This window comes from Phyllobates terribilis, unplaced genomic scaffold (assembly GCF_046119375.1).
Source record: "Phyllobates terribilis strain yellow unplaced genomic scaffold, ASM4611937v1 Scaffold_5__5_contigs__length_657084704, whole genome shotgun sequence".
In the NCBI taxonomy this organism is placed as follows: domain Eukaryota; kingdom Metazoa; phylum Chordata; class Amphibia; order Anura; family Dendrobatidae; genus Phyllobates; species Phyllobates terribilis.
The window spans coordinates 426,435,354-426,461,830 of NW_027362765.1; the positions used below are offsets into that span (position 1 = coordinate 426,435,354).

The 26,477-nt window shown below is 42.5% G+C and overlaps 1 protein-coding gene across 4 annotated transcripts in view; it reads left to right on the plus strand.

Annotated features, from left to right (window-relative positions):
• Positions 1-26,477, plus strand: part of EXOC6 (exocyst complex component 6) — a 263,669-nt gene that overhangs the window by 61,815 nt on the left and 175,377 nt on the right. For all 4 annotated transcript variants that reach the window (XM_073685247.1, XM_073685249.1, XM_073685246.1 and 1 more), the window contains exons 2-8: positions 6,055-6,226; positions 14,120-14,167; positions 14,261-14,351; positions 17,992-18,037; positions 22,957-23,161; positions 23,676-23,831; positions 24,364-24,432. In XM_073685247.1, the coding sequence (XP_073541348.1) occupies positions 6,055-6,226; positions 14,120-14,167; positions 14,261-14,351; positions 17,992-18,037; positions 22,957-23,161; positions 23,676-23,831; positions 24,364-24,432 (787 nt within the window). The remainder of the gene's footprint in view (positions 1-6,054; positions 6,227-14,119; positions 14,168-14,260; positions 14,352-17,991; positions 18,038-22,956; positions 23,162-23,675; positions 23,832-24,363; positions 24,433-26,477) is intronic.

The following is a 26,477-nucleotide window of genomic DNA, read 5'->3' on the forward strand; positions in this document are numbered from 1 at the left end:
TTTTCAGTCTCTATATCTGGCTGCTGCTGGACCTGATAACCACTGATTGGTGGAGGTGCCGGGTGTCAGATTGCCAACGATCTGATATTGGTGCATAGGTCATCAATATCAGAAGCCTGGAGAAGCATTTCATCAATGGCATTATATAGCTCCAAATAACGGATAAAATGCAGTTGGTTCTATAGGTAGCGTGGCCCTAACTTAGGAATAGATTCAGTATTACGTGTATTTTATCTCTTCTCAGTCTGACTTTAGAAAACAATTTGTGGTCCTAATCGGTGATTGTTAATCATTTCTCTATGTAAACTCCCATGGGGAAGGCCGTCACTGAAGGTAACCGCCCACTGGACTCCTCGGTCTACCAGGTTTTTGTTGCTGTTGGGCGCTTATTGAACTGACATCCACCGGAGTGGAAGAAATATTGCCTTGAAAGGAATAGGTTACTAGATTTTTACTTCCCCTTCCAAGAGCAACACAATGTAGAGACACAGACACTGATTCCAACGATGTGTCACCTTCTGGGCTGCTTGCTCTAGTTTTGATAAATTTACTGTTTTATAAGCAGGAGATTATCACTAGAAGACTAGTAGTAAACCTGCTACCAGGTCATCCAACCCCACTATTGATAGGCAGCTTTCTGCCTATGCACAGTGTACACAGAAAGCGGCCAATCAGTGGTGTGGGCGGGGTTATACAGAGCTTAGCATTCAGAGAACTGCTAGATCTGCAGCAGAGAAAACAGGGATTTTATCAACTGCAGCAAGCAGCCCAGTAAGTGATACATCCCTGGAATCAAAGGAATTTTTTTATTACTTTAAAGGGAACCTGTCATCACGATTTAGTACATTAAAATAAAGTAAAGGCCAGAATACTGATCTAATAGATACCTGTAGGGAAGAAATCTGCATCCTGGTTCTTGTTTAATTCACTTTAGATGTTTTGGTGCAATATCCTCTTCGTGATTCGGGGCGAAACATTTAGAATTCTGGACGTGTGACCCCCTTCCCGCAGCGGCCCATTTCAGTGTTTGCTTTTCTGTTTCCCCCCATTCTTCCAAGGGCTATAACTATCTAAGTTTTCCCTCCATATAGACATATGAGGTTTGTTTTTTTGCGGGATGAGTTGTACTTTTGAGAGGCACCATTCATTTTACTAAATAATGTCCTGGAAAATGGGAAAAACTTTCCAAGTGCAGTGAAATTGCGAAAAAAAAAACACCCAATAATTCTGACTTTGTTTTTTGGGGGAATTATTTTCATGGCATATTTTATTTGGTTAAAAATGACCTGACAACATGTTTGTATTGGTCGGTACAATTACGACCATACCAAACTAGGCCAGTTTTTTTTTTATTAGTAGAGAAAAAATTGAAAATGTGTTAGCAAAAAACATTTTGTATTGTGTCAACATTTTCTGAGACCCCTGACATTTTAATTTTTCTGTCAAAGGGGCTGTGTGAGGGCTTATTTTTTGCCAATGTTGTTACTGATACCATTCTGGGATACAGTGGGTACGAAAAGTATTTAGACCCCTTTAAATGTTCCACTTTGTTTCATTGCAGCCATTTGGTAAATTCTAAAAAGTTCATTTTTTTCTCATTAAAGTACACTCTGCAGCCCATCTTGACTGAAAAAAACAGAAATGTAGAAATTTTTGCAAATACATTAAAAAAGAAAAACTGAAATATCACATGGTCATAAGTATTCAGACCCTTTGCTCAGTATTGAGTAACAGCACCCTTTTGAGCTAGTACAGCCATGAGTCTTCTTGGGAATGATGCAACACGTTTTTCACAGCTGGATTTGGGGATCCTCTGCCATTCTTCCTTGCAGATCCTCTCCAGTTCTGTCATGTTGGATGGTGAACGTTGGTGGACAGCCATTTTCAGGTCTCTCCAGAGATGCTCAATTGGGTTCAGGTCAGGACTCTGGCTGGGCCAGTCAAGAATGGTCACTAGTGTTGAGCGATACCTTCCGATATCGGGAAATATCGGATCGGATTGGATCGGACCAATACCCAAAAAATATCGGATATCGCGGATTCCAATACCGGAAACCAATGCAAGTCAATGGGACAGAAATATCGGAATAAAAATAAACCCTTTCTTTCCTTGTAGGTTAATTCTACATGAAGGAAAACAACTAAGAATAATGTAGAATGTATTACGCGAAAAGCCGGCAATTCATCAGCGGCATACACCGGTACCCGACAATTTACAACAGAAAGAATAGAGCTTCACACATAGATTAGATAGATAGAAACATGTCAGTCACATATATAAGAAGTACAGTGACAGTGTTGCTTACTGTACTTGTCATTTAGTGTTAAATGGGCTTGATGTCAGCTGGCATTATAAGCTGACATCAACCCCAGCCCTATTACCCCACTGCCACCGCTACAGGGCAGTGGGAAGAGCGAGGCTAAGTGCCAGAATTGGCGCATCCTATGGATGCGCCATTTCTGGGGATGCTGACGGCTGGTGTTTCTAGCCTGGGAGGGGGCCAATATTCATGGCACCCTTCCTGGGCAATTAATATCAGTCCCCAGCTGTCTGCCTTGCCTTTGCTAGCTATTAAAATAGAGGGGACCCCACGTCATTTTTTTGGGGTCCCCCATTTTAATAGCTAGTAAAGGCTAGGTATTCAGCTGGGGGCTGATATTAGTAGCCTGGGAAGCTCCGTGGGTATTACCCCTTCCCAGGCTTCAAACATCTGCCCCAGCCGTCTGCTTAACCTCCGCTAGAGACTAAAATTACGGGGAACCCCACGCCAATTTTTTTTTTAATAAATCCTTTAGTTTAACACTAAATGACAAGTACAGTAATCAACACTATCAATGTACTTCTTATATATGTGACTGACATGTTTCTATCTATCTAATCTATGTGTGATGTTCTATTCTTTCTGTTGTAAATTGTCGGGTACAGATGCTGAATTGCCGGCCGGCTTTTTTAAAGAGATGGTGCATGAAAACACTATTATTTTTTTTAATAAATCCTTTAACACTAAATGACAAGTACAGTAAGCTGAGCGCTGCCATCCAGCTTGTCATCCTTCAGAGACACTGCAGAGCGCAGGCATTATGGGAACTTCCGATTCCGGTATTCGATATTCTAAAAGTATCGGAACTCCGTATCGGAATTCCGATACCGCGAATATCGGCCGATACCCGATATTTCAGTATCGGAATGCTCAACACTAATGGTCACAGAGTTGTTCTGAAGCCTCTCCTTTGTTATTTTAGCTGTGTGCTTAGGGTCATTGTTTTGTTGGATGGTGAACTTTTGGCTAAGTCTGATGTCCAGAGCACTCTTGAAGAGGTTTTCATCCAGGATATCTCTGTACTTGGCCGCATTCATGTTTCCTTCAATTGCAACCAGTCGTCCTGTCCCTGCAGCTGAAAAACACCCCCATAGCATGATGCTGTCACCACCATGTTTCACTGTTGGGATTGTATTGGGCAGGTGATGAGCAGTGCCTGGTTTTCTCCACACATACCACTTAGAATTATCACCAAAAAGTTCTATCTTCATCTCATCAGACCAGAGAATCTTATTTCTCATAGTCTGGGAGTCCTTCATATGTTTTTGAGCAAACTCTATGCGGGCTTTCATATGTCTTGCAGGCTTCCGTCGGACCACTCTGCCATAAAGGCCTGACTGGTGGAGGTCTGCAGTGATAGTTGACTATGTGGAACTTTCTCCCATCTCCCTACTGCATCTCTGGAGCTCAGCCACAGTGATGTTGGGGTTCTTCTTTGCTTCTCTCACCAAGGTTCTTCTCCCACGAATGCTCAGTTTGGCTTGACGGCCAGGTCTAGGAAGACTTCTTGTGGTCCCAAACTTCTTCCATTTAAGGATTATGGAGGCCACTGTGCTCTTAGGAACCTTGAGTAATGCAGAAATTCTTTTGTAACCTTGTCCAGATCTGTGCCTTGCCACAATTTTGTCTCTGAGCTCCTTGGGAAGTTCCTTTTAGCTCATGATTCTCATTTGGTCTGACATGCACTGAGAGCTGTGAGGTCTTATATAGACAGGTATGTGCCTTTACAAATCAAGTCCTATCAGTTTAATTAAACACAGCTGGACTCCAATGAAGGAGTAGAACCATCTCAAGGAGGATCACAAGGAAATGGGCAGCATGTGACTTAAATATGAGTGTCTGAGCAAAGGGGCTGAATACTTATGACCATGTGATATTTCAGTTTTTCTTTCTTAATAAATTTGCAAAAATTTCTACATTTCTGTTTTTTTTTAGTCAAGATGAGGTGCAGAGTGTACTTTAATGAGAAAAAAAATGAAATTTTTAGAATTTACCAAATGGCTGCAATGAAACAAAGAGTGAAAAATTTAAAGGGGTCTGAATACTTTCCGTACCCACTGTAGGTATGACATTTTTGACATTTTGATCGCTTCTTACTGAATTTTTGCAGCATTGCGGCAACCAAAAAACAGCAATTTTGGCTTTTTTTTTGTTTACAATATTTACTGATATGGTTGATTAATTTTATATTTTGATTGGATTTTGGATGGACATGGCGATACCACATATGTGTATTTTTTTTCCTCATTAATATCTTTATTTTTAGTGGGTGGAAAAGGAGCGGTGATATGAATTTTTAAGTTTTTTAATTTTTCCATATTTTTTTTAAGTTTCTGTTTTGCTTTATTTGATACAGAGGACTTGAACCTGCCATCGTCTGATCGCCTGTACTATACTCTGCAGTACCACAGTGTTGCTGTATGTGTCAAAAATCATGGTCTTCTCTGAAGCTCGGGCCACAGGCTGAGTCTCAACCGAGTTCTGTGATCGCAGGCATGGGGGTCTACAACAGAGGCATTTAAGAGGTTAACAGGTGTGGGTGTCCAGTGCACAGCAGACTGTGATACAGAAAAAAATTGCATACTGCACTTTATATGTTTTTTATTGCAATAGGAGCCTATGGGGAACTGATGCCACTATAGGCCTATACAGAGATAACTATTTGACGTATAGGCAGAGAAATCCTGCACGATGGACACGGAAAAACACAAAGTCAAAAGCCTTCGATTTGTAAATAAGTCAATCATAATCTTGAAATTCACAGAGTGTCCACCAGGTGGTGCACCATGAATGTACTATGAGCTGTGAGTAAGTTCTTGTCCGCGGTCCTGTGAATGGTGGATTTCACATATTTGTGTAGATAATGATTTTCTTATGTATTTTCCTATATAACGATCAGTGCCCGTAAATGTTGTTTTATGTAACACCACACTATCAGGGATCTGTGAAAGCATCATACAATGTTTTGCACCCACCTTTTTTAGGGACAATTTATTGTAAGAAATGAAGGTAGTATTGACCATTACTTAAATGGGACAAAGCTTCTCTGAGAAGCGGTAACAGGCACTGCCACCCCTCAAAATTGATCCATCTGATCATCAGGGAATGGAGGGGACTTTAAAGTATTAAAAAGTAACTAACAAAGTAATGAATTTTTATCATACACTTCATTACCTTATTTTGGTCCCCTTTCTCCCAAACACTATCCTGTAGCGCTGTTTTACATGGCCTGTTCGTGCTTGTTCAGAAGCTGCTTTCCGCTAAGACGAGTTACATTCAGAGTACAGGAATTCCCCTGTCCGATTGTGAGACTGGAGATCAGAAAGGCTCAGACAGGGAAAGTCATGTACTTTGTTCGGTAAGAGAACATGGATCTTTGCTGAGCAGCAGCTGAAAGCAGTTTCTAAAGGAGCACGAACTGGGCATTGAAACAGCACTGCAGTACAGTATTTTGGCAAAGTGTTTTACAAAAATTCATAACTTTGCCGTGTCTGGGGGATAATTATATTTAAAAAAAAAAGTTTAGGAATATTAGTAGTCATCCCAGAAGTCAGCGACCGTTAAATATGTGCTCAGCCTGCAGCCTCGTGCTTAGGTATGGCCACAGATCTCCTCACTGGCTCCCATCATTTATGATGGAGGGTATTATAGTTTTGGTTATTTTTGCATCATTTTTAACCGTCCGTTTTGGCAGCAAAGTAATAATACTCCTGTACATCTTGTGTCTCCACAGCTCTGTGTACGATGACCAGCCAAATGCTCACCAAAGGTTCATGGAAAAGCTTGACACCCGGATTCGAAACCATGACCGGGAAATCGAAAAAATGTGTAATTTTCACCATCAGGGCTTTGTAGATGCCATAAATGAGCTCTTAAAAGTTAGGGCTGATGCTGAAAAGCTGAAGGTAAGGAGTCCTCTCCATTACCCTTAGGGCTTTTTTCATTGCTTATGGTTTTATCTGCAAATTTAACCTCTAAAACCAGTAATCGGCTGATTTTCTCTGTGACACGTAATATACACATGTAATATAAACATGCTACCATAGCATTATTGCATCACGGCAGTTCTTGATCTATAGCTCAGCACATGCGACAAGGTGTCACATTTCTTGTATGTGCTTTGGACATGACCTTCGCACAATTATTACATGGACATGGAGGTCTACTAAAAGCTGGATCATTACATTTCTTCATACTATTGTATCAATGTCCTCGACAAGTCAGATTTGAAGTTCTCAACTCCCATGAGAGCTATATTGACGGCCAGTATGATTGGCACCCAGCTTTTCCTGGGTCAGAAAAAAATAGTAGTCATTGGGAAAAAGGGTCAGACACATCATGCCGCACAATTGGAGACAGCCAGAACATTCTATAGTTTATAGCAGGGGTCTCAAACTCGGCTGGGTATATGGGCCGCACATGGAAAAAATTTGAATTTGGGGGGCCGCATTCTTTGTTCAATGTGACATTTTTAGTGATACCATTTTTTTTGTATACACCTTTTGAACATTTTTGCCGTGTTTATTTTTTTATGGCTTGGGTCGTTATGGATGTGGCAATAATAAACGTGCACTTTTTTGTGTTTACTTTAGTTTACATATAAAACAGCATTTTTAGTGCCCAATAATTTTTCATGCTTTATTTTATTTTTTATTTTTTTTACAATTTTATTTCCCCCAATTGGCCACATACAGTAATATTGTCTTACAATTAGCATCATATAGTAATAATGGAAAACATCTTGTAGTAATGTTCCCCATCCAAGTCCCCATCTTGTACTAATGTGCCCCATCCAGGTCCCCATCCTGTGGCTATGTGCCCCATCCAGGTCCCCATCCTGTGGCAACGTTCCCCATCCTGGCGCCCATCTTGTACTAATGTGCCTCATCCAGGTCCCCATCTTGGGGCTATGTGCCCCATCCAGGTCCCCATCCTGTGGCAATGTTCCCCATCCAGGTCCCCATCTTGTGGCTATGTGCCCCATCCAGGTCCCCATCTTGTGGCTATGTGCCCCATCCAGGTCCCCATCTTGTGGCTATGTGCCCCATCCAGGTCCCCATCTTGTGGCTATGTGCCCCATCCAGGTCCACATCTTGAGGCTATGTGCCCCATCCAGGTCCACATCTTGTGGCTATGTGCCCCATCCAGGTCCCCTCTTGTGGCTATGTGCCCCATCCAGGTCCCCTCTTGTGGCTCTGTGCCCCATCCAGGTCCCCTCTTGTGGCTCTGTGCCCCATCCAGGTCCCCTCTTGTGGCTCTGTGCACCATCCCGGTCCCCATGTTGTGGCTCTGTGCCCCCTGTGCTGTTCTTCACACACATAAAATAGAAAAAAAGAAGAAGATGATTCTCACCTGTCCTCCGTTCCCTCGGCGGCCTTCCTGCAGATGTGGCCCGCAGGCACCACAGAGTCCGACCCCTTGACGATCCCGACCTGGTCCAGGAGGAGCCGCCGACAGCAGCGCTGCATTGCCGCACAGAGACTGTCTCCCAGCACAGCATTTTCAATGTCAGCCGCCGACCAATCAGAGGCCAGCAGCTGACATCTGCATATGGCAATGACGTCATACTCGCTGCGCCGACACGCAGATATCAGCTGCTGGCCTCTGATTGGCCAGCAGCTGGCATTGGAAATGCAGTGCTGGGAAACAGTCTCTGTGCGGCAATGCAGCGCTGCTGTCGGCGGCTCCTCCTGGACCAGGTCGGGATCGTCAAGGGGTCTGTGCCTGCGGGCCGCATAAAGCAGCCTCAGGGGCCGCATGCGGCCCGCGGGCCGCGTGTTTGAGACCCCTGGTTTATAGCAAGAGATTTATCTTACTTCAGTGCTGGATTCACAGCTACACTGGATTCACAGCTACACTGCTTAGAAGTACTGTATGATATCCTCCATGATTCTGAGCATATGCCACATAGTGACAGGAGAGCAGGAGCTCCTCGTGTCTCTGAACTGTGTACGACAGACACACTGTCTGCCTGCGTGCATGCTGAATTGTCATATCAAAGAAAAAGAAAGCAAGGTATGCGCTAAATTCACCTATTTGTAAGTATGGAAGATGGGGTAGATATGAGAGAATCTGACACACCAAGGACACTTGGTAATACCTGATTGATTAATGAGTGTACACATATGGTAGTCGTCAGGTAGTGGAAGCCTACCTTATTAGATGGCTTTTTCTCCTGCCACCCTGGGCACACATGACGTCACTGGCTACGGGCTCTTCCTTAGGCAAAAAAAGAGCGTGGCTTGATCCTACGCGTTTTGGAGGAGCCGTACGTCTTCATTGCTCAGAACATGCAAGACACCTGTAAAGAGAGCAACTGAGGAGCCGAACAGATGTTCTAATTGGCACTTTGGATCTAAGTGAAGAACTGTCATCACCCTGGGCCCGAAATCCCTGATGAAGGAGGGTGGCTCCTCTGAAACGTGTAGGATCAAACCACGCTCTCTTTTTTTTTTTGCCTAAGGAAGAGCCTGTAGCCAGTGACGGCACGTGTGTCCAGGTTTGGCAGTTTTTTTCACACAGTGTCTCAGAAAGCGTGACTGGTCGGAACGCTGCAGACACCGCTATTCAGCCTAGTTCCAAACGCAGGAAGAGTCATCCCATGCACCATCTCTACTGACCACAAGTAAGATATGGAGGCTTTGCACTCGGTGCATGAGGAAAACCATGTAATAAGGTAGGCTTCCACTACCTGACAACTACCATATGTGTACACTGTGGCAAAGTCACTGGCAAAGTACTGGAGGGGAGATATGTAGCACCAAGGTTGTTAGCTTCAGTAATATAAACCTAGGAAAATGCTCCGGCACACTAAGTGCTGAGAGGGGTTAATCAGCCATGTTTAGTGCTGTGATGATTGAACAGCGTAGAGTGGGAAGAGTCCAGCTTTCTAGAGCATTCAGTGTTGGGTGGGCCTGGAGGTACAAGCTGTGGAGATGTGCTTTCATGTTAAGGAAAGCTGGACCTTGTGTTGTTTGTTCCCGAAGCGGATGGATTCCCGTAACAACAAGAACTGTGCCATACGTTACTTTTTTGTTTTCCTGTTAGGCCGGGAGGCCAAGTTTCTTTGCTAACATTGCACTGGTTTATGCAGTACACTTAATAAACCAGTGGAAGATTTAAAGAGACAGTGTTCCTGTGTCTACCTCTATGTGCAGCCGAGTGAGCCGATCTACTACAACACTCATTAATGAATCCAATATTACCAAGTGTCCTTGGTGTGTCAGATTCTCTTTTTTTCCTATTAGATTCACTCATATCTACCACGTCTTGCATACTTACAAATAGGTGCATTTAGCGCATACCTTGCTTTCTTTTTCTTTGATATTCTGAAAAGTCACTGGATATGACTGGTACGTTTTGATGAAATCCTCAATGATGGATGTGTTGAAGGCACTTTAGGACCAGAGGTGAGAAAGACTGGTCTAGACTATAAGTAGCATTAGATATCTAGGGGCAGCTTCCATCTCAGATTGGCAAGCCGAAACTTACATGTGTTACATTGGGGATCCTACATTTAATATTCCCAGATATTTGGCTAAGAATCGTGCTAATTAAACAGCGAACATTTGCGTGTCAGTTTATTGGCAGCAAATCCTGCAGGACTTAGTGTAAGCGGCTCCAAGCAAATCTCTGGTATGGGTTATCCACTGTTTTTGGACAACCGCAGTCTGAATTAATTGTAAGAAATATTATTAGGCTGGAAGGAAATGTCCACAGTTGAACTGAATGTAGATTTTAGATCCAATGTTCTGTACTGATTTATTTCTTAAAAAAAAAAAGAAAAAGTTTTCCCAGGGGACTTGATTTGGAAAAATAGCAAACTCAGCCCTACTCACCTACCAGCAGTGTCGGACTGGGGTGCCAAGGGCCTACCAGTAACATCAACTCCAGGGCCCCACTTTTCAATTACATGCAAATATGACTTTATCCTCATAAATCGGGTTGATTGTTAAATTAATTAAAGATGCTGCCTGTGTCTGTATATGGTGAATCAAATGCATTATGCTAAGTACTGCTCATACAAGAGGGTGGAGGCCCACCGGAGGATTCTCCTGTTCTCATGTGGGCCAGTCCAAGCCTGATTACCAGTGCCCACCTAGCTCCAGCGCACGCCACTCCGTTGTTTGTTCAGAGATAGGAAGCAGTGATGTTTGCATTCCACAAGTCTCAGCCTATGATTAGCTGCAGCGGACAAGTGACTTTGAGCAGCACGTCATCCTAAAACATCTGCTGTTCAAGGCACTGGACCGCTGCAACAGTCCTAAAGCTGGTGGGAAGATGACATTGGTGCCTCCGGTCTCTGCACAGACTATTGAGTGGCCTGTGCTGGATCCAGGTGAGTCCAGGTCCCGATTTGTTATTTTTTCCATATCTAGTCCGTTAGGCACAATTATATTTTCCTTGAACAGCTCCTTTAATATATCTGTCAGGTCAACTGATGGTCCCCAGTCGCTAATTTTGTGAGTATGGCTGTAGATTTTTCTCATCTCATAAGGTGTTTGTGCCAAACTAACTTTGCAATGTAGTTTTTCCTGCCACGTAGCACATGCTAATGACCTGCCTGGGTGTGATTGACAGTATGCATAACGGACCTACTATAATGAGGATTGTATGCAGGCTTTCGTTAATGCCCAGAGATCCGAGGCTGGACTAGTCCAGGGGAAGAGATGTCCCAGCGGACTAGTCCTGCCTCATTTTGTGCAAAGGCACAAAAATCACCTTATCAGAGTAAAGAAATCGGCACCCCTACTGTCATAGTAGTGTTGGGGACAGTCAGGAGATGACAGATTCCCTTTAACTAAAGTCAAATTACATTTTTCTATAATTAAAGCAAAATTATCAAAGCTTAGCAAGGAATGCATGTCTATTAAATAATATACAATTATCTTTATTATTTATTTTCTCCTAAAAATTCTAAATCTTTCAGTGATCTGCCTCCCCTGATTGAGATCTCGGTGCCTGGGGTGATGCACGCACAGTGAGATTCTCATGATGCCGGAAGACACAGTGTATTAATATGCATACGCGTTATCCCAGACACTGACAACGCTTCTGAGAGATCTCAAGGAAAGCATGTCACAGAAACAGGAGTGACCTGTCAGTCAGACAAAGGAGGCAGGCAGCGGGCGTGGAATAGGGAGGGAGGACAGGAGAGCTGCAAGTGCAGTCTCCCACCCTGGAGCACTTGCAGATCATTTGCTCTCCGAAACTGCAAAACAGATGTTGACAATCTAGACATGGATTTAATTAGCAATAAAAGCCCCTGTATATTTAAACCATTAGTTTTAGGTGTAAAAAATGCTCATGACATTTAACCCTTTGATTCCTATGTTTGAATAAAGCTTGGTTTACACTGCACGATCTGCGTCTGAAAAGACCACTGATCGGCAGATTTACTTTTCAACTGTCATTTAATCTCCTGTTTAGACAGGCCAACCACATTTACAATGTGCACAAAGCGATTGGTAATAGATAGTTCTGTGTGCATAGAGTTGCATTGTTCTTCTCGGCAGCACAGGTCCTGTTTACACTGGAATATGCGCTGCCGAGAAGGATGATTTTTTTTAAGCCAGCTTAAAAATCACTTCACCTGATGAACAAGTGTTTTTCTGTTTTGTTGTGTGAGGCAGCCTGTTTACACTGGTCGGTTACCAGAAAGTGAGCAATCCTAGAAACGCTCATTCATGATAATCGCGGATTAAAGAGTAACCGTCGCTTTAATCTTTTTTTTTTCATAAATAGTACATATGAAAATAAGAAACTTTGTAATATGTCAGAGAAAACAACTTTTTTCTTCTCCTGAACTGATGATGCGTTTCCAAAGTTTTCAATTCACAGGTAAAATCTTCAGTGATTACATTACCGGGATAGGAGATGATAGTTGCTGCTTATAAGATTCTATGGAAAGGGGAGGAAGAAGGAGGAGCAAAATGTGTGAGTCCGCCACTAGCTCCTCCCCTCTCCATAGATCCTTATAAGCAGCAACTGTCATCTCCTAACCCAGTAATGGGAAAATCTGTATTCACTGATGATTTTACCCCTTGAATTGAGACTGACAGATCAATTCAGGAGAAAAAAGTTCTGTAATAAGAAATATTATTTTCACTGTATAAAACGACGGTTATTCTTTAACGCTTTGTCTGAAGGAAGAGGCGCTTTGAAATTGCTGTCACGCCACTAAACTATTTAGCTGTAAAATCTTCAGTGGATACAGATTTTCCCATTACCAGGATAGGAGGTGACAGTTGCTGCTTATAAGATTCTATGGAGAGGGGAGGAGGAAGGAGGAGCAGAATGTGTGAGTCCGCCTCTAGCTCCTTCCCTCTCCATAGATCCTTATAAGCAGCAACTGTCATCTCTTAACCCAGTAATGGGAAAATCTGTATTCACTGATGATTTTACCCCATGAATTGAGACTGACAGATCAATTCAGGAGAAAAAAGTTCTGTAATAAGAAATATTATTTTCACTGTATAAAACGAGGGTTATTCTTTAACGCTTTGTCTGAAGGAAGAGGCGCTTTGAAAGTGCTGTCACGCCACTAAACCAGTTGGTGGTATGTACTCTGAGGAAAATAAAAGCCTTGGGTAAATTTTCTCTGCTCTCATGCCTCCACACGAGTAGCCTCGATCTGTGTTTTGTCCATTAATACTGTGATCCTCATTAGCTCACTGTCTTATCCACTTTGCCAAAGCCATACAGCGCTCGTAGTACGTACGTGCACTTGACTCCTGCGTCATTGGCACCTGGACAGCAATCGCTAAGTCTTTTCCGCACTTTCTCGGAAAGTCGCTTTGTGTTGCAGGTGCACCGACGCGGTTTAGAGGGGTTTTATGCCAACACACAAAAACATTCTTTCAACTTTTAATTCCTCTCCAGCAACTCCTGCCAAATTACCCTCGTACCCCCTTGGGATGGAGCTAGAATTTTCAATTACGTGTGGGATATCACTGTTAATTGCGCTTAGCGTTCAGCTTTGGGAAGATTACGCTTCATCTTCGAGAGAAGTGTCGGGGTTTTAGGCAGAGGTCACACTGTACCAACCCCTTTTTAGCTCCCTTTACACTTCTGCCGAGCGAAATCAGCACAGCAGACAGGTCGAGCGCAGTTCAGCGGAGCCTTTTTACGATTGGAAGACCATTATATAAATGATATTCAGATAACAGGGGACAAAACGCGGCATCAATGAGGTCATTGAACATCTTTGTTGCGAAATTAATGAGATTTTCAATCAAGCCGAATGCGCTTCCTTATTATGATGACCTAATGAGTCCGCTCAATATGTGGGAAAATAGGAGGTCGCGCTCTTCCTGCACCTGCGGCATGGAAATCTTGCTGGGGTTTGTAGATTTCCACTTTTGATGTGAATCAACCACCCAGTGTTTGCATTCAGCAAAGTATGAATGTTTAATTACAAGAGAAATGCCATTGCCATCTCCTGCGGACAATGAATGGAGCATAGACCTCATTGAGGTTATCAAAAAGGGACCAGTGGCCAATTGGGTCAATGATTTGAATTGTTTGACAGACCCAGAGGAACAAATAGAGTTCAAAAATCCCAAGTAAATTTGAGAAGTTTGCCACAGAATCTGTTAGTACGAACTGCCATAAGTAATTAAAGTTAACAAAAGCTCGTTGTGATCGAAAGTTCAAGTTCAAACTGTAGAGTTAATTTGAATTTGCCCGGTTTTGTTCGAAGCCTCTCATGAATCATGATCTGATTACAAGGGTGAGCAGTTACATTAGGGCACTATTTGCTTATTCCTTAATAACAAAGGCAAAATCATTTCTTTAAGGTCCAAGTTACTGATACCAACCGAAGATTTCAGGAAGCGGGGAAGGAGGTAAGAGAAAAAAAAGTCTCGCGAACAAAAACTATTTCAAATTTTCAAAATTTTACCAAAATTGGATCCATTTCTCTCACTTTAAAAAAAAAGGTCATTGCTAAGACGGAGGAGACGATTCGGTGCAGGACACAGCAAAGAAATATTGCAACTGTAGTTGACAAATTACAACTGTGCCTTCCGGGTGAGTTAAAAATATTACTACTTGATTTTAGTGATTTTACTTACTTTACTATAAATTGACAGATGGTTTGCGTGAGTGAAATTCTCTTGCATTTGGATTATATTCAGGATAACTACGTAGCTTTACCGTGACCCTTTCTTGCTTTGGGAAATTTTTGAACCTGCTTCAATCACTAAAATACTACTTTATTGTGAGTCCCGATCCCAGGGTTCATCTCAGTCAGTCCTCTTTGGCTCGGTTGGCTGCCTGAAGCTGGCCATTGACATAAAATAATTGTTGGCTGGAAGAGCTTTTGACCAACAATTATAGTCAATTACGACAATTTCCCCATTAACTTGCTTGTTTGCCTTGGCCGAACGCGCTTGTTGACGTTATAGAGTGCGGTCAGATAAGTGGCTGCCAGATGCCTCTGTCACCATCCATGTTGTGAGAAACAGTAGGACGGGGTGATAAGTGCTGCTGGTGTCTGGCAGCGGCGCCTTCTCCCCTCCCTGTTCATAAACAAGCATGGCCAATCTGCATGTATTTGGGACAATCAGGAGAAATAGCCAACATCTAGGTCATGTGTAGGGCCGACTTAAAGGGGTTGTCCGACAAGAAAAAAAAAAAGTTCTTGAAATGAGCATATAATTGGCTAATCCCTTTTTTTTCTATTATTACTCCGTGAATTTCCCTGTTGGCGGCACTCCCTCCCGTGTATGAGGCGGGACTGCAGCCTCTATAAATTCTCCTGGCATGGCTCTTTCCTCGCGGCTCTCTGTTCCATATTCTTGCTAGCACGCACAGAGCTGCATTCCTCGCACACACGCTCACCCCGTGTCCAGCTGCTACAAAGGCCCAGCTTACCTACACAGCGGCACGTAGCATCCGCGATGGGGCCACATGAAAGAAGCCAGGCCTGCTGATACCATGTGAACTGTGACTTGTTGTCACGCAAAAGAAGAGGACGATTGGAGAGAGCGCAACGGCCGTTGGGACCGTTCACTTATCACAGCCGAACTAGCGAACTATCAAAGCAGAGTGATAGCAAAACTACAAAAAGTGCTGCATTAAAAAACACAATAATACTAAGTGCTTTATCTTTAGATTTTAGATCTTTATTTGTTTTTTTGTCTGCCTGGAATCCTCTTTAATTTTAAGGCAAGTCGATGATAAAAGAAAAAAAAAAATCCAACATGGCCTGATTATTTGTGGCACAGAATTGCCAAAAATCTCAGAATTGGCCTTTACATCTTTTTGAAAGGTATAGGGTATGATTTGGGAATGTCTTTGTGGACTTTGGGTGATAAAGTACGAGATAAAGTAATAAACTACTTTACACAACATGTAAGTCACTGGGCTCGTTTTGGTCTCTCGAGTCATGCGGTTCCGGGATTACAGTTCAGTTCAAGTTCACCAGCGTTGACTTCATTTTACCGCTGTGCAATCGCCATGTGGCACTGAATACTCTTTAGCCAGGAATTCATGACTTCAAAAGAGAACAGGAACACCCCCTTGACTCTTTCTAGGTAGTATACATTGCTTTTTTAACTTTTATGTAAGGTCCAAAGCCAGTTTTAGACACCGACTTCTTTAGAAAGCTTTGGGGATTATGTAAAATTTTTAAAATAAGCTCTTAGACTGTTTCTGAGATCCAGAAATCTTTTTTTTTGTACTTTTTAATTGTCCTTCCAAATTACTTATTATGTTGCCCATTATGTAGGAGATATAATAAAACAGCCAGGTCAGCGTAAGGGTCTGTGTTCGCAGCCGACCGGCGGCACTAAACAACCCGTTTGCTGATCGGCAGTCGTTTAACATCCTGTTTTCACAGGCTGATAATGCTTCGGATGCACGCTGAACCAGATCGCCCAGTGTGTTTAGGCTGCAGTGTTCTCGGCAGCATAAGTCCTGTTTACAAAGAATGATGCGCTGCCGAGAACGATCATCTTTTGTGCAGCACAAATCGTTTCACCCAGCGATTCATAAAATCCTAGGAATTCTCATTCCTTATAATTATGTAGTGTAAATGAACCTTAAGAGGAAGCTTGAGGTAAAGTGCTAAAAATTAGCAATTTATGATGAAGACTGCAGAGATGGATTATTACAGGAGTAGTTTACTACGTTTCCTGCATCTCTCAGGGTAGAGCTGGCTTTCTCATTTATTAATTGAAGAGAACGTGTCAGGTCAGATAACGCTATTAACCCGCTGATATAGGGTTAATGTTCAGGTTAATAGCATTAGGAAGGTACCCAGCCACTATACTGAAAATATGGACCCGGGAGACAATGAACTTTATTTCTACCGGGAGCCGCCGGCTTTCAGTTATGCAGGCGTGCCAGTGCTATACTGTGAGCTGCTGCTGTAAGCACACCCTGGCACTTTGACTACCAAATGACTTTGCACAGATGCACTGCAGAGCCAGCTGTCAATCAGTGCCAGGGTGTGTTTCCAGCCGGCACTCACAGGATAGTGAGTGATGACTGTAGCTGCGCTGGCACGCCTGCATAACTGAAAGCTGTCGGCTCTCGAGAAAAAATGAACTTTATATCTCCTGGGAGCCGCCGGCTTTCAGTTATGCAGGCGTGCCAGTGCTATACTGTGAGCTGCTGCTGTAAGCACGCCCTGGCACTTTGACTACCAAATGACTTTGCACAGATGCACTGTAGCGCCAGCTGTCAATCAGTGCCAGGGTGTGTTTCCAGCCGGCGCTCACAGGATAGTGAGTGATGACTGTAGCTGCGCTGGCACGCCTGCATAACTGAAAGCTGTCGGCTCTTGGGAAAAAATGAACTTTATATCTCCTGGGAGCCGCCGGCTTTCAGTTAAGCAGGCGTGCCAGCACTTTCAGTGCTGTGGCTGGGCATCATCCTAATGCTATTAACCTGCAGATTAAACCTTTATCTACAGGTTAACAGCATTATCTGACCTGATAGGTTCCCTTTAAGAGTCAAAAATCTGAGCTTCAATAGTAAGTGAGAACTAGAAATGACACTTGGTCACAGGACCCAGCTAATATCCTATCGCTTCCTCTCTATGAATAGACACTTGGGAGCTGTCACACGATTTAAAGGGAACGTGTCTATAGATTCTTGCTGCCTGAACCACGGGCATCATGAATCAGAGCCTGGCTGTGCGATTGCCACCAGGTTTATTTTGAAATTTGGCCAGGGACCATAGGCAAAGACCTGACTAGTCCGATGACATCCCCGGCTGGCGTCATCCCTCCCCTGAGCAGCATGAATCTAATGACAGGTTGCCTTTATTGCTGATGAGGCTGTAGGATTAAATGTTACATAAAATTTAACAAAAATAAATGTTACTTAAAGAAACAGTATTGCTGATGGACTAAAAGAGGTTTTTGTATTGTGAAATTTTCTGCAACTTTTATACAGGAGCTGAACTTGTGGCAAGCATACTTTAGATATCACTATCGTAGTGATTTTAGATTGTATAATATGATGTATTTGGAGGTAACCTGGTTGGGCATTTGAGGGTCATTTTACATTTGGACTATGATATATTCCTATAATACATAGAACCATTATTATTATTATTTTACTATAATATGTATTTTTTTCTCAGTCACATCATCTTTATTAAAGTCGTAGATATTTAATTATTATTTTTCTAATTGTTTCTCTTTTCCATCTCTTTTAGCCTTAGAAATGTACAGCAAACTAAAGGAACAAATGAGCGGAAAAAGGTAAGCTCAGTTCCAATATATAAGAAATTAGTATCTTAAAAGGAAGAGTTTGTCCATTTTTGGGGACAATTTTTTTTTTTTAACCTAAATAAATTCATGTAATCGGGGCTAAATATAAGTTGTACACAACTACAACAATTATTTTTAGCCACAATTATATTAATTTAATTAAAACATTTTTTTTTAGTTTTTAAATGTCATTAAAAATGTTGCATTGTTTCATTTTTACAGACTCTTTCAGAGCAATTTATTAAGGCGTTTATTTTTAATTACTTATTTTACTCACTTATATAGCGCCATTAATTCCACCATAAATACTGTCCCCACTGGGGCTCACAATCTACATTCCCTATCAGTATGTCTTTGGAGTGTGGGAGGAAACCGGAGGAAACCTACGCAAACACGGGGAGAAGATACAAACTCCTTGCAGATGTTGTCCTTGGTGGGATTTGAATCCAGGACCCCAGTGCTGCAAAGCAACAGTGCTAACCACTGACCCCAGTGCTGCACGACAGTGCTAACCACTGACCCCAGTGCTGCACGACAGTGCTAAGCACTGACCCCAGTGCTGCACGACAGTGCTAACCACTGACCCCAGTGCTGCACGACAGTGCTAACCACTGACCCCAGTGCTGCACGACAGTGCTAACCACTGACCCCAGTGCTGCACGACAGTGCTAACCACTGATCCCAGTGCTGCACGACAGTGCTAACCACTGACCCCAGTGCTGCACGACAGTGCTAACCACTGACCCCAGTGCTGCACGACAGTGCTAACCACTGACCCCAGTGCTGCACGACAGTGCTAACCACTGACCCCAGTGCTGCACGACAGTGCTAACCACTGACCCCAGTGCTACACGACAGTGCTAACCACTGACCCCAGTGCTACACGACAGTGCTAACCACTGAGACAATGTGCTGCGTTTACAATAGAATTCTGGCATAAAACACCTTAATAAGTCACAATATTTTTGTGCAACAGCAGTCTTCAAACATTAGTTTGCAGTTTCCACTATTGCTAAATACTTAAAACGTGAGGTTCTTAGTGCACTTTTTGATCAAAGTATTTGAGCCCATCGACCAGGATGATAATGGCACATGGCAGGTGGAGACCTTGTTACAAATTTTACATGGAGATCCTAGATTTCCAATAACGCCTCAGTATACAGCATTGAAGTCACTACTGTAATGTCCCTGATAAGGGCCAGAGAGGTTGCCATTCTCCTTCCCGGAGTAGCCTACCCCTGATAAAGCCTGGCCCTAAGCCATGCACATTTACTCTCTCCTCCCATATGTCTGATTCTGACCGGGAACAGATGCTGCATATAAATAGCGCAGTTTGTCAAAAGTGTAATGAAGGCTTCAGGAAAAACAATTTTTAGTTAAACAGCATGAAATGTAATGAAAATATAATCGTAGGAGAGAGAATATTATCCCTTAATTTTTTATACCATCTAAAACAATTTAAGGAGCAACAATAAATGAGATCCTTGGGGAGCGCAGTTGGAAGAGAGGAATAATGATCTCTTCCTAGTTCATTAATATCTACTTAATCTATCATAACACATTAGAAATGAATTTACCAGCCAGACTATTGACCTTGAACGTGTCCTCTACAGATGCCGACACCGGCAGTATTCCTTCCCTTTATGTCACTTCTCTGCACCTTCCGTGTCTCGTTTATGTCACTTTACATTGAAATTCAGCAATAGTTGAGTATTTTAGATCATTTATATTGATGGGACTTGGCCCACGAATAGCATTTTTCACCTCTACACTTGTATGTTTGGTAGGGGTCTAACCGCTGGGACCCCACCGATTCTGAGCATGGAGACCCCATGTTCCCTGTGTGAATGGAGCGCAGTAGTGTGCCCCCGTAACCAGTACTGTGTTCACGGTCTATGGCATGCACACTGCCTCTCCCGTAAACTCAGAGTGGTGGTCCAGTTGGACCATTGCTTACACTCATTTAGGCTGTGTTCACATTATATTGTGAGCCAGAGGTGTACATCGGGAGGATTGCATCCCACAATACCGGCATACGGTGGCACATGTCGCCGTGCAGCTCTCTCCGAGCACATCCACATCTGTCTGATCACAATACACGTCCGCCCACCCGGCCGTCCAGTGCTGACGCCATACTGACACACGGGAAGGAAGGGGAGAAGAAAGCGTGCACGGGAAGAAGATGCAACACATGTATGCAAAGTACTGTCACTTTGGAGAGATGATACTTATGGCTGGGGTCAGGGGTGGATTTAGCAGCTTGGGACACCCCCTAAGCTCTGGTGACCTGTCTGACGAGGGAAGCTCTAGTAATGTAACGTATATGGATGGACGGTTACCATATATGGACAGTTACCATATATGGACAGTTATCATATATGGCCACTTTCCATCTATGGCCACTTTCCATACTTTCCATATATGGAGACTTTCCATATATGGAGACTTTCCATATATGGCCACTTTCCATCTATGGCCACTTTCCATCTATGGCCACTTTCCATACTTTCCATATATGGAGACTTTCCATATATGGAGACTTTCCATATATGGCCACTTTCCATCTATGGCCACTTTCCATCTATGGTCACTTTCCATACTTTCCATATATGGCCACTTTCAGTATATGGACAGTTATGTCACTTTAGCATCCCTGGGGAATAAACAACCGTGTATTCTCTCATCTGAGAGAATTGAGTCGATTATGCAAATCACACTCTGATCAAATGCTGATCAGAGTGTGATCATAGTGTGTGCAAATTCTCTTGGATGTGCCGAAGATGGAGAACAAAAATTCTCCATCTTCTCCATTCTGTCAGTCCGTAGAAATCGGACTGAACTCAGATGTCATCCGAGTGCAGTCCCATGTTTTCCACGGACTCATTAACTTGCATGGCCGAGTAGGAGCCGAATATCAGATTGAACTCAGGCACACAGTGATTTTTTCCTCTGACCAGCACGGCCTCATTTGCACGACCCTGTAGCGTAATATTGGTCCATGTGCGATCCGATGTTTTGTAGAATCGCACTCAGACCAAAAATACGCTCGTCTGACCTGCCCCTAGGATGTCATCAGTTTTTAATGGCTGGATAACCGCTTTAAGAAAAAACTCAGACGAGAAGACAAAAAGTCATCCTGCTCCTCCCCAGCCGCTCTACTGCATCTATTAAAAATAAGGAACATTGAAAAATAATTAATAGTAATTTCAATGGAAATTTAGTTTCTACAGAACTTTCCCTTTCGCTGTTTAGCCATTCGAAATTTGCTATAAAAAGTAGATCAAACGAGACAAATTATAAAACGTCGTTGTGTATTTTTTAGCCGAAAAATTCTTAAAAAATAGATATTTTTTGAGCTTTAGTTAAAAAAAAGAAAGAGAAAGAAAAGTATTGGATGTTAGTGAAGAATTTAGCACCAAGGCTAAACAATGTACGACAATGACTAATTGTATCAAATGTCAAATGCAAGCGATACAACATAAATCTTGACCTGCAAATGACCTACAAATTAAAAAAGACTCAAAGCTCCCATCCGAGCAGATGTTGAAAGGGCAAGGCCTTGAGCTGGAGATATATATAATTAGCAAGGGGCTCAAGAATGGGTTTAAGTTGGATTATGCTAATTCTGATTTCAGTAACAGCATTGAAGAAACCTTCCAGATGAACCAACAGTGTTGTGATAAGCTGATTTGTATAATTTGAATAAAACCGTTTATATGATTTTAATGCCGTTATGGAATTATCTCCCGAGAGGTCACGCCATGTAGAGCCGCTCTTTTGAAAATTGGATGAAAGAGTCTTGAAACTCATCTGTGGCATTCTAATTTACAGCTTACACCGACCTACAGATTCACACGTTCACTGACCACGTTATTTATTTTAACGTCTTGCCAGTTTGATCCTATTAACCGCAACCGCTGCGCCGTGCCCAAGAAAATAGCATTTGCATTGAAATATTTGTGTTTTCTTTTCTTTTTTTTTTTTTATTAGCTTTTGGTTTTTTCATTTTACTTATGTTTGAAATAACCCTGGGATGAGAGTACGGTATAAACTAAAACTTTGGGATTTTCTAACTTTAGAGGATTCACAATAAAGCATGATGGGCTTTTATAGCCTAGACTAGTTGTGACCAAATAGTGGCTTGTGATCTACAGGTAGATCCTAAAGTGTGTACCGTAGATTTCATTCATAGGCCAGTGGCGCCTGTTGACTTCTTACTAGGCTTGGGGTTCACGTCTGCAGTCACTCTATGTGATTTCAGACTTGTGAATCCGCACGTGCGCGCTGTCAGGATTCATACTGCAAGTATGTGATTTGCATACCTGCGGTCACATGCCGACTAGACCTGCGTGCCCTTGCTCAGTATAAGTGAATTGAGTGAGGCTGGACATGTCTAGTCAGACTGTGGCCGGATGTATGCAAATTGCCGTGCATGCTGTCATGATTTTCAAGTGCCGGCGTAATTTGCATACCTGCGGTCACATGCCGACTAGACGTGCACGGCCTCTCTCAGTACAAGTGAATTGAGTGAGGCTGGACAAGTCTAGTCGGAATGTGGCCGGATGTATGCAAATTGCGTGCATGCTGTCTGTTCTAACAGAACATTTCAGAACCCCATTCTCAGGATCGGTGAGGGTTCCAGTGGGTAAACCCCCAGCATTACAGCCTATCATGTGAATAGGTGATAACTTGCTGAGTTGGTGGATTTTTTGCATCAGAATATTCAGTAATGCATACTGTACTATGGACAACCCCATTTCTACTTTTATAACCTGGCAGGTGTTAGACTAGGTAAGTCTGACTTTTGAGGCCTCCTCTGACGACAGGCATATCTCACTTCATCTAGAGTACGTTCACTATTTTCCGGCATCACCAACATCTCACAGTGTTGTGCCTCGTCTCATACACAGGTATTATTCTGCTCTAAAGACGATGGAACAACTTGAACATGTTTATCTCCCCAAAGTGTCCCAGTATCGTTTCTGCCAGATAATGGCAGAAAATCTTCCAAAGTTACGAGAAGAAATTAAGGAGATCTCCATGTCTGGTCTCAAAGACTTTCTTGAAAGTATCAGGAAACATTCAGACAAAATTGGAGAGACTGCGATGAAACAGGTAGGTTTTATTTTGTTTAATGTAATTTTGTCCATGTGAAGCTCTTTGAGAGCACATAACCTTCTACTTAAAGGGATTGTCCGGTCTAAATAACAAAACCAGGCGTGTTCACCTACTGACTTCCTAGTGGATCCAGTGCAGGGTGCTCTTTTTGGTTTGCACAGGAATCGAAACAGGTGAGGGTTTCTGTGATTGGCTGCAATGTCATCAGAGAATCATCCAATGAATAGTCTTTGTAGTCACCTTCAGCCAATCACAGGCGGCCTCAGACCAACAAGAGAACACTGATGTCATCACTTCCAGTGTCGGATAACCCCTTGATTTTCTACAGGAGTCCGCAGACAACCAAACCGGTTGTAAGTTGACCTGTTGGGGCAATAACATTGCCCAGCATCAAATTTTGGACCTATCTGGATAGATGAATATGTGAATAGTTTTCCCTTTCTTTTGCCATAGTATAATGAAGAATGCATTTTTTTAATGTAATATATTTTTGTTTCCTCCAACAAAACAGGCACAGCAACAGAAAACCTTTCATGCTGCACTGCACAGACAGACCAACGTCGCTTACAAAAATCCCATGTACATCATTAATGGTCATTCTATGGACGGGGAGGATGGGGTTACACCGAAAAGTCTAATGGTGGAAGATGAAGATGGAGAGGAAGAGGTATTTCTATTTACTAAATTTACTAAGTCTCTTGGAATAGGTGCAACCGGCACTTTAACGAAGATCATTGGGGTCCCAACAGTCAGACATATGATTCCTAGTGATATCTCATCATTTTCTTTTTTGAGTCTTTATATTGCACAAACAATGCAAATAGTTATGCACATATATTTTATACAAATATCTGAATATGCCAGTACATTCCAAATGTAAAATGGTAAAAGTATTTACAAAAACACAAACTAAAAAAACACAGAAAAAATGTCACTGGTGCCATATTTGGTGCTTAATATACCCGTTGGATGAATAGGTGGGCGCACAATTAGCGAAAGGCCCCTGGAGCTGGCCATGATGTAGGGATTAAAGTGAATTCATGTTACGGTCATCTGAACTTGACATTCTCCTATATACATTCGGAACAGATATTTATGAATATTATTTTAGGTCACAAAATGTATTTATATTGCTTCCAAATTCACAAAACCAAATGTTGAGTCCATGTTCACATGTGTGAATGTCGTACTTTCTACAGGTCCTCAGTGTCCAGGATTTGGTAGACTTTACTCCCGTTTATCGGTGTCTGCACATCTATACAGTTTTGGTGAGTGGAACTTTCTGTATCTGAAATATATCTGCTTTCTAGTGATGACATTAATGATCTTCACTTACTCATTTGCCGACCAGTGTCACCTTCTTCTATCTATAATGTGTTTAAATCTAAAACCTGATTTAACCACATCGTTATTATTGTGAAGCACAAATTATCATTCACACTATGTGGGAAGTCATGTGCGGCGGTGATATCTCTAGCTCTACAGCATTTATGCCTGGCGTTGTTTTATGGGCACAATGTCTGCTGTTATTATATGGGCAATATGATTAATGTTAGTATATGGTGTAGCAAAGCCATTTAGGACTGGGTTAAATCCTAGCACTGCTGGTCTTAATTAGATGCACCTGACTAGCTTTGATTAAGAACCAGGAAATGGGTTCACCTTGTGTGAGTCTGCTGGATGTGGAGTAGAGTGGAGTGTGTTGAAGCTGGAGAGTGACCAGCCAAAATGTGAGCTGTAGCTGGGAGAGAGACAAGCCTGAGTCTCTTTCTGAATGGAGTCTGCATGGGACAGCTAGGAAAGCTGGGCAGTCTGTGTGTTGGAGCTGCAGAGTAACGTGTGGAAGTTGCAGCCTGTTCATTGTGAGCTGTGCTTGGAGATGAAAACTTCGGTTTAGCGTTGGAAGCTATTGGAGCTCAGGCTGGAGGGGATGCCGAGGATTGTAGGACCGTACCTCTTCTGTGTATAAAGTTTGCTCTGGGAGAAAGGACTGTAATCTATTCGGGTGAGCACGCACTGACATATATCTAACTGCTGAATGAACTTTTTATTGGCTTATACCTTTGTGCCCAGAAAAGAGTGTTTTGGTTTTGAATCCCTTGGAGTTTTATAAAAGCACCTCTGCAGAAAATAACAGAAACCGGCGCTGGACCTGGGGAGGGTAAGTAAAACTCAGCTTGTTTCTTTTACACCTCATTGACCCGCTTTTGAAAGTGGACAACTCTTATAATTATCACTGACTTCAGTTGATATTTTTCTAACATATTTGTTACTGTCGGTAAGGAATAAACTCTTTTTACTCTAGTGACAATTTTATTGCTCGTTATTCATCAGTAAAGAACAAAATTGACCTTTAGTTGTCGTTTTATTGTACTACAACTACACGAAAACCGCCATCTTCCCTCTTAATAGTCTCCCTGCGCTCCTCAATTGAGATTCTCGTGATTAGCCCTGGATCTTCCTGAGCGCAGTAAATCTTCTCAGACCTGTTTGCCTATAATAAAATTTTATAGTTGTGTCATAATGATAAAGAATTCCAGTTTTAGGAGGGAAATGCAAATTTCTAATGCAGAACCTGCAACGTTTGACTGCTGTGATATAGTGTGTCATGGCAGAGGAACGCGAACACTATGCAGTGAAATTGTACAAATCAAGTCTGTGTCCGGGACGATGTACAAGACGTAAATCTCCGACCTGTCGTGGTACTTTGTTGTAGAATGCAAACTTAAGAGAAGGAGCTCTTCAGAGCGCAAGAAATGTTGTTCAAACAATATGGTAAGAAAGTTGGAGGAAGTATTTTTAACTTCGTTTTTGCCCTCCTGGCGAACTGCACAATGGACCTTTACTTTTGGTATTGTGTATTTGGTATCTTATACAGATGCAATCAAATTATTTAACCACCCATTATAAATTAGGTTTATCAGCAAAATTTACAAACTTTCTGCTGTTTCCAATAAACCAGTGTAACAAGGTGTCAGGTAAAGTGGTTGACAGCCTGTATGTGCCACCGAGGTGGCTGACCTCGGTGATGTAAATCCTGGGAAGTCTGTACCACTAACAATAGATTACTGAGTAGTTTGTTTCAGTGGATTTTAAGGTCTGGGATCTAAGAGCGACTAAAAGAGCTTGGGTGGGAAAGGTTGCTCCCATACTCCAGTCTGGGTCTTACAAGCTGAAGGAAAGACAGCTGAGACAGCTCAGAGGGTGAGTTGTGCTGGAGCTGAATAGATGTGTGTTTGTTGGTGAAAGCGTTTAAAACTGCTTCAGCTGCTACTGCCTGCAATACCAAGATTGGAGAGACTGTCATAATTAC